General features: G+C 39.3%; 1 protein-coding gene across 1 annotated transcript in view; it reads right to left on the bottom strand.

The window, feature by feature from the left end:
- Nucleotides 1-1,583: 1,583 nt before the first annotated feature.
- The window catches only part of sugct (succinyl-CoA:glutarate-CoA transferase), a 12,588-nt gene continuing 4,779 nt past the window's right edge, over nucleotides 1,584-9,392 (bottom strand). The window contains exons 6-9 of the mRNA XM_035657295.1: nucleotides 9,278-9,385; nucleotides 7,231-7,374; nucleotides 1,829-2,011; nucleotides 1,584-1,631 (exon numbers count right to left, since the gene is read on the bottom strand). Of these exons, the coding sequence (XP_035513188.1) occupies nucleotides 1,584-1,631; nucleotides 1,829-2,011; nucleotides 7,231-7,374; nucleotides 9,278-9,385 (483 nt within the window). The remainder of the gene's footprint in view (nucleotides 1,632-1,828; nucleotides 2,012-7,230; nucleotides 7,375-9,277; nucleotides 9,386-9,392) is intronic.

Genomic DNA, 9,392 nt, shown 5'->3' with positions numbered 1-9,392 from the left:
TACAGATAATCACAATGAGCAAAAGATTGGCACAGACAATAAACATATATAAAGACATGACAATCATAAAATATAAGTACTTAAAAGTTCCAGTGTCAAAGTAGGCACCGAGTGTGAAATATGAAACCTGTGTAGAGTTTATCATGATCGCTCAATTGTACTGTGCACACCAAGCAATAATTATTTTATCTTTGGTTATGGATTTGTAAAAACTTAACTAGCTTCAACTTGGACTTGTATGGCACAATTTTCAAATTAATCATAAAGCACACATGAACAGAAGTCAGTGTAGTGAGGCTAAACAGATTCATTATCATGGAAACAATTGTTAAAAACATCCCTAAATGGACCATTTTCTTTTCAAAGTCACAATAATGTTAACATTTACAAAATAAAGTCTGCGACATTGTGTGAATTTGTGCATTCACCTGTTGTCCTGCTGTAGTCATACTGAGAGTCCTCCCTAACTGAGCAGAAACTCTGCTTCAACTTCTTTTCAACTTTTAAAGACAGCCACACAGCAGAGTGACCTCATTATGCAAGGTCCCAATGATTGATACTCATGTTTAATTAATGTCAGCAAAAAAGGAAACTTTGTATCCTGCTGTTTGTAGTTTCTAACTGCTTGATTCCACCAGGCACGGCTGCATCACATTCATGCAGCATCACGTCCCGCTGTGACGCAACCACCCAAGATAATCACTGCCATCCTAGATTTCTAGCAGAAGCACCACAGCGCATCAGAAAGCTGCAAAGGACAGTGACTTTAGGATGCGTGTGACTGACCACAGCAGCATAGCAGAAACAGCGGCTGTTAGTCAGAGCTAATCAACAGTTGCTGTCGGACTCTGTGTGTTTGAGCCCGCTGGAGATTTTACAGTCACCAGGAGCCCTTTGACAATTGTTTGTAAAAGTTTCTGTGTGGCACCTCTGTTGTAGCTGAGCTAGCGGCTGTGTTGTAGCTAAGCTAGCAACTCAGAGAGGCTCTATGTGTGTGTGTCTGTGGGGGGGCTGTCAGTGTGGGATCAAGGTAAAGATTGCAGTCCGGTGCTAAACCACCATAAACCACTTCATAACTTGTATGAATTATTAAATTAGATAATGTGGATATCAACAGCAGCATTGATGTGTCATATAATTCAGTTTACAGCTAAAAAAAAGCAGATTTCAGTGTGGAAGAGCTCTTTAATACAAACTATAGATGAAATGGTTTGATAGCAGTGTTGACTGTGGTGGTATATGAGGAGATAATGAGGAGAGCGAACAGGAAATCACTTCCATACAGGAAACAGTGTGACGGAACAACATTAAAACATCCAAACTGACTGACACTAATCGTCTCTAATTGTTTTATAATTATCTGTCTGTCTGCGTCTCCCTGCACCTCCCACTCGCTTATTCCCCTGAACACTGACGTCAACTTTCAGGACTTTTCCCCCGAAACGTCCCACGATTCTGAGTTTGTTCATATTGTTTCCCAACAGTACGTTTAACTATTGCACTTCTGTTATACAACATTTATATTTACGTTTTTTACAGTTAAAGGATAAGTCAACTTTTTTCAAGCTCTTTTCAAAACACTATTACATTCCCTGGTCCAAACTGGATAAACAGTCAATGTCTGACAGCTTCTGATAGACAAACACAACGCTAACGCAGGCACAAAGGGGATATGACGCCACTGATTATAGATTATTGATTGAGTCAACTAAATACAGAACATAGCTCTAGAGTTTATACACTGTTTAATAAGGAAATGTTACACATTATAGCTTTAATACTGTGGTGTGCAGTATGTGTCACTGTGGGCTTTACAGACATAACTTACTGCTGAATCGCTCTTTAACATAAACACCTGCTCTGTGTGTTTGTGCACTTTAAACAGGGACAGCAAGAGGGCCGTCCGGGGAGTTACCTGATAAGGTACGATGCTCTCGTGGGCCGTCCCCCAGCGCCTCGCCTCCTTCCCTGCATTCAGATAGTTAGCAGCAATATGGCTGAGACAGGAAACCTGAGAGAGAGAGAGAGAGGTGTTAAATCTGAGCTGTCATCAGTCTCGTTCCTCCCTGCTGCTGTTGGAGGTCGGCGCTCACTCGTGGCTCCTTCCAGAAACAACAAAAACCACAACTCTGCTCTCTCTCCTCCTGATGCTGCAGCCGCAAAACCGCTGGAGAACAAAACCAACGGCTCACCTTCGGCCCCGCACCTTCACTGAATTTACAAGCAGCTGAAAACATGCGGATGGATTTCCACGACTCCTGGCGAACGGATCGGCCTTGAATCTCTTTCCAAGCAAATCCCCATCCTGCGCTGTTTTCATCACAGTGCTGTGGCTGCACCAGCCGTCAGAACACCTCCTGCTGCTCTTAAAAACAACTCCTGACGTACATATCTGCTACTCTGAGTGAAGATGTCCAGTCTCTCTATTTCAGCAACATTTCTCAGGCGTTTCACGCCTCTCAAGTGCTGCTGAAATATCAAACTGGACTTTCATTCATGCTGGAAATGAGAACAAGTTGTTCACACAGACACTACAAACATTAGCAAAAAGACCCTAGGCTCCATTAACCCTTCATAAGCCTCGCCCGTTGTTGCTCTGTGCTCCAATCACAGTTGAGCAAGCCTCGGCCAGAACATTCAACTTCCTCTGTTCCTGTACTTAGATATGCTGTGTGCTACGTTAATTTATATTGAAAAGAAAACCACATTAGATAAAAGTAACACTGATCAGCCCTAACACCCACACACACACAGGAAAGGAAGAAGCTGACCAAGCCTTGCCCAACTGTTATTGGTGCACAGAGCAAAAAGGGGCGGGACTAGATAGAAACATGGTTATTATAGAGCTCACATACTAATCGACCAATGCTGATTACCAAAACACAGGAAATAAATAGCCACAAAATAAAAAGCATGGATCAAAACAAAAACTATATTTCTTAATTCATACAAACAACAATATAAAACAGTTTACAAGCCAAAGGAAACCATGAAAGCAAACAGGTATTCAGCAGGTATTTTTGTGATAATCTGAAGATTTCCACCGCTTTGATGAAACTGCATGTTTAAATGTTTGAGGGTCTTTTTATGGCATATACTCATCGCAATATCAAACAAAGTTATCACAGGTGACAGGTAAGGCTGAGGTTTCCATTTTACAATAAACTATGATCATAATGGACAACAGTGGCCCGGCCGGGAAGGAAAATGAGTGTCAGGCATGACAGCAGGAGACTAACATACTTTCATGTCATATTCAAGCTAATTTCTGAACAGTTTCTGAGTCTGTCAAAGAAAGAAGAAAGCAGAGGAACATGAAGAAAGGGAAACGTATGATTAGAAGGGAAAAGAGGAGCAGCAGAAGATCAGAGGTGGTCATAACGCTTTAAAGGATGTTGACATGACAGAGATGAGACAGACTGACACCCAGATGGGTGGTGCTGTCAATCACCGCTCTGTTTAGAAACTGATAGTATTTAACTCTCAAACCCGCAGCAGGACCTCGTCTCACGCTCTAACTACAGGGTGAACAGCTGAAGGCGAGGGACGCTGGGCCCGCTGAAGGACAGTGCCACCACATGTTAGACCACTCCAACTGTGAATCACCATCACAAACACGAGAACAAAAGAGAGAAATTACAAGAGAACCATGTGGTGAGAAGAAGCATCCACAGGCCGAGTCCAACCTCGACTTTTACATCATTCAGTATCCCTTACTATGTGATCCCTTCGTCATCCTAGGGGAAATAAATCCCATTTCTTTTACATATTTTTTCTGTATCCTTAAATACATGGAAACATTAAAACACAAAAAACAAAATTAAACAAATAACCTGTGAATTTAATTTAATGTAAAATAACATGAAAAATCTGCAACTGCAAATAATAAAATGCATTTTTTAACATAAAAAGATTAAAACACATAATATATTAAAATGTTAAATTGAAGTTTAATACTGTTAATACATTTTTTAAAATGATGTAAAATTAGTGACATTACCAGTAAAAAGTATTAGTTGTGTAATTTTAATGTATTAGTTAGTTAACGACAGATACTTTTAAATTTCTTGGGAAGTTGAATAAATTGTTATTTATCATTGCTGTATTAAGGCATTTGGGTACACTGTCCAGAATACAGTTTTTATCAGGTGTAACAGCAAAATAATCTTACTGGTAATTTCACAGATAAATGCTTTTATTACAGGTTCTTTTTTAAGCGGATTTTCTTGTTATTATTAGCCAGAGTTTTCACCTGCTATTATAGGTCCAATTTCATTTGTTTTCTACATGTTAAATGTATCTTATTGAAACACGGATTTTATTATGCTAACTTAAAGCTAAAAACTACTTAAATGACTGTATTTTTACGAGTTCGTTATTTTGAGTTATTTTACTGTGTTTGTTTGGCTACCAGCTGCTGAAATATTACTGTTTTTCTACTCTTTTTTACAGTGAACTGAAGGGTGATTTAGAATTGGGTATAACCAATGCCGACTCTGTATACCTGCACTACTACACTGGGAATCCTTCGAGCTATTTTGATGCTGTTTTTGGGATCTCAAAATGAACACGTGCTATTATTTGCACATTGAACAATATTTCAAATTCTGTCTTCAAAGAGTCTGGGGAAAAATGTTCACCGGTGACTGCTTCCAAATAACATACAAGAGAGAGTGAGCGTGTGACTGAAGAACTAACTGGACAGCTTACAGAAATGTGAGATTTTCATTCTGTTTTAATAATTGACTTTGTCCAGAGAAAAGACTTCAAGGATGAGAACTAACTTCTTCTGGGTCTTAACTTTCCCAACAGCAATAGCCTGAAATTGTTTCTCATCTCGAAAAAGTTGGTATTTTTCTGCACGACTGAGCCATTTCCTTAACCGACCACAACAATCTGAAGACGGTTCGGTCTGAACTTAAGACTTATGACTCTTCAGCCTTTGGTGTGGAGCTCCTCCTGATGTTTACAGCTGTTTCAGGACCTGCAGGCGGCTTGTAGAGTGTAACTGTGAACTCTGATTGGTTTGTAACCATTAAATTTCCCCTGACAACCAAACCAAACTCAGCTTAAACCCGTCCACAGGGATTCAGATCCACTGCGGCTGTGTGCTCTCATTGTTCATCTCTGGTCGGAGCGCTCCTGTGGTCGACGTGCCTGTGGTCGCAGCACTTCGTACAGGAATGCACCATAGGATGTAGGGAGGGGGGAGAAGTGGATTGTGGGTATTTTATGTGTAGCAGCCCTGGGAGTCGACCGCAGAGATTGAGACCTTGCAGCCTCGATCTATCTATCTATCTATCTGTAATCAGATTTTGTAATTTCCTGGAACAACTAAAATCATAATGATGAATAATAATAATCATGTGTTATCTGTTATAAATATGAACTTATTGTACATAGGTGAACTTACCTATTACACTAATCCTATATTTTGCTGTGGACTGACTCAAAGAATGAGCTTTCACGAGTAATTAACCGAAAATAAACTAATTGAATCAATTTTCTCTATAATTAAAATGATATAGTTGGAGGAAGTTTTCTAACTTCTTCCCCATGATGAGCCCTAACATGGCGACGTCAGAGAGAAGTATGTACAAGAACACTTCAGTCTCCTCCTCTGTGTGTTTTCTCTGTGTGAGGAACATAAAGTTTGGAAATGAGCTGAACCGGTTTGTTTTGCAGCCAATGAACTGAAAAATAAAGAAAATATAAAACATATTTGTAAAAGCAACACTGTCACATCAGCAGCATGTCCCGACACGACAAATCAAACGCACCCTGGGTGTCTGGAATACTTCAGAGTCCAGAACAACATTCGTCTCAGTGTCCCCGACGGTTTTAGGATTACGTATAGTTGGATTTGTTGTGAAACAGGAGAAACCATCATGAAGAAATATTGATTACCCTGTATAAACTGTTCAGACTTGCTTCCATATAAGTCTCCTGGATATCAGCTTCACCACACACACACACACACACACACACACACACACACACACACTTACAAAGCCGCGGTGACACTTCTGCTTATCTCTCCCATCAAAAACACCCCATTGACATGAATAGAATCAGACAGGCAGCGTCAGTAGTATAATTTACCAGCAGAGCCCGAACACAACACCATAATGTCCTATTTAGGCGATACTTCACACAAAGTAAAAAAGAAACCTTTCTGGGAAATTAGTCTTATTTTTTGTCTAAACAGAAAAATAATCTTGTCAAGCATGTTCAGTTGCTGTGATGAGATGTTATGGAAACAACTTGCGATTGGAAAAACGTTGTTCTACCTGTTGTTGTGCAGCGCCCTCTGTTGATGACACATCCGTGATTACAATGGTCTTTTGTCAAAACTGGTAGAAACCAAAATCAAAACCAAGAACCAGAGCTATTTTGGTGGAAAAACAGCATCTGGAGGCAGACCATTAATTTAGCAAAATAGTTGACAAAAACGAAATTGACAAAAAGACCCAACAACTGGCAATCGACTCAGCCAGTCGCAGATAGCAGCCCACCCTTAAAGAACCACTTATACCAACCGATTTGGTCTTCACTGGAAATAACAAGAGATTTAAGAAAGCAAAATAAATATAATTTTAACGTTATACATCATCACAGTCTGATCAGTCTGACAAGTTTCATGATGTCTGGACCAGTGGTCCCCATCCTGAGGGTCAGGACCCCCCCTAGGGGTCACCAAAGCTTCACAGGGGGTTTCCAGGTCTTCTTGATTTTAAGAGGTGTAAGAATACTTTTAAAATAAACACAGTAGGCCTATGTCAGCATTCATCTCTGTAAAGAAAACTAAATGAAAATGATATTTTTAGAGTAATTTTTAGTTTAGATTTAAACTTAAGAACTGACCACAAAATATACTGACAGAGCCTTCACTCCTGTTCTGGTTCTCAACCTTTCTCCTTAACAGACCCTTTTTCTATCAGTGAGTATATAATCAAATCTCTGGTTTTCCACAAACTTCCTGCAGTTATTGTGTTCACAGTTTAGGTTCATTGTTCAGTTTATCAGCTGTTGTCTACTGTTATTGATACTGATCAATAGAATATGAAATATATATTAAATACAGTCAGTTTACTCAGTGACAATAAAGGGCTCCCTTAAGGAAAAACTTCTGTTCTAGACTGAACTAAGATCCAATTAGTTGCTTAGACTGATTGATTAGACAAGATTCGGGACTTTTGTCACACACACACACACACACACAGCTGTTACCTGTGAAGACAGCAGGTTGCAGTCGATATGAACTCCCCTTCCCGTCTTGTGTCGTTGCAACAGGGCGGCCATGACAGCTCCGTGTGCGTACAGCCCCGTCGCCAGGTCTGTCATGGCAACGCCTGGACGCACCGGGTCACCATCCTGCCAGCGGAAGCATTGCATTATGGGAGGAAAGGGTGAGGGTTTTGTTGTTTCAATATTAAAGTGAAAGCTTTACAACAGCATTAAACCTGCACTGTATTTGTTCCTGTTGTGTCCTGTCCCACAGTCCACAGCCCTGTTTCATGTGCATTAACTGAACTGGTTTTGTACTCTCTGGCTAAACCTAATGTGGAAATACTGCCTTCATATCAGACTGAAGACATCACATTCAAAACAAGTTTCAGTTCCACCGTTTTAAAATACTTATTTTTCTATACCTCTATCAGGCCTCTCAGGATCAGTCTTCTTGTGTTAAATGGGATGCTGCCAGTTTGGGCAAGTCTTTCTGGTAAACCCATGAGAGTTGTATCAAAAATTCTTGCCAAAAATGGTGAAAATCAGGAAGGAAAAAATTGTCTTAAATACATCCAGATAATTCATCTACACTTAAAGTTTTATCTGTTCAATTTGTCCTGAAGGTGGCACTATAGATGAAAGCTCACATTAAATCCTAAAGGATCCTCTGGAGGAATGAGATCAGGGCAGTTCATGACAATTGAACATGCTGTTATTTGACGAATAAAAGAGAGACTGAATGAGAATATTAAAATATTTGGAGAGCTTGTACTCGAGTACAATATCCATGGTTCACACTCTTTTTAAGAAATCATCTTCCAGGACCTTTCCAGGACATTTTCCAGGAGTTTTTCTTGACAATACAGGACAGCACTAACTGGTAGATCAGACACATTTAACACTATTTAATTAACAGTTTTATTCCTTGTTTAATAATGCAGGATCATGATGAAGAGTCTCAGGGTCATTACATTACAGGTAGGTGGTCAGCGTTTATGGGACACATTAGCTCGCTTTAATGGTGCCCTCGACTGTCCTTACCACACAGATCTCCAAATTGACTACAGTTTACTATGATCTTCCTGTAAGCGTAACACTGATGACTCAGCTTTGAAAAGATATTTTTGTGTTTAAACCTCCAACAGTTAAATTAAGGTTCAAGGTTACTTTATTTCTACCCATAGGTAGATTTGGTTTACATTAAAAGGCAAACCTCTTAACAAAATAACACAACAGCTCCGACAACAAACATGAATGAACATGTTAAAGGATAAAGGTAAAAGATAAAAGTGCTACAGGTTCTAAAAATCAGGACTTACAAAAATTTAAATAAATACCTACGAGAATAAATAAGGTAAAAATGCAGTAAAATGCAGTAAAAACAAGAAAAACTCTAATCTAATCTGAATGATAACTGCTGGAGCAAAACTTTCACTTTGTTCTACATCTTGGGACTATAAACCTTCATCCAGAAGGAAGAAGCTGAAATTCCCTAGCAGTGTTGTAAACTGAGGGCTGTAATGTTGACTGCTATAAATACAAACACAGATCTCACTGTTTTGGTTGCATGAAAATGTTTACTTTTCCTCAGATATTATGCAGATGATGGTGTGTTCTTTATATTTTTATATTTCCTAAAATTAGATTTTTTTCCCCCTGTAACCCCTGTATTGTGATATGACCACATTCTTGCCAGTACACAGCTCTACATGACGGGCAGCTCATCCTACCAAAAGTCGAGTTTCAACCTAGGGTTAGAGTGATGTGAGTGAGGGGCCAAAATACAATTAAAGATTTCCAAGAAAACGATCGATTATTTCCAGGATATTTAGTAATTTTAATACATTTCCAGGGTTTTGAAAAAAGACTGAAAAACTAGCGTCTAAGTTTTACTTTCTAACTTTCCACGATTGATATTTCAGGTATATTTTTATATTTCTACAATACTGGATAATTCCAAGCACGCACTTAAAGATTTAATATATTCCTTTTTATATCTTTTATAAAAACTCAACATATTGTTAAAAAACAAAGAATAGAGTCTGACCTCTGGCCCGGTGATGTGCATCATCCCTGACACAGCGGAGGCGATGGAGTCGTATCCTGGACTCTGAGACTGAGGACCTGTCTGTCCATAACCTGAACACAAACACACACACACA

Source organism: Morone saxatilis, unplaced genomic scaffold (assembly GCF_004916995.1).
Source record: "Morone saxatilis isolate NCDOM2014 unplaced genomic scaffold, NCSU_SB_2.0 Contig0, whole genome shotgun sequence".
NCBI lineage: Eukaryota > Metazoa > Chordata > Actinopteri > Moronidae > Morone > Morone saxatilis.
This window is presented reverse-complemented; position numbering and strand designations above follow the sequence as displayed.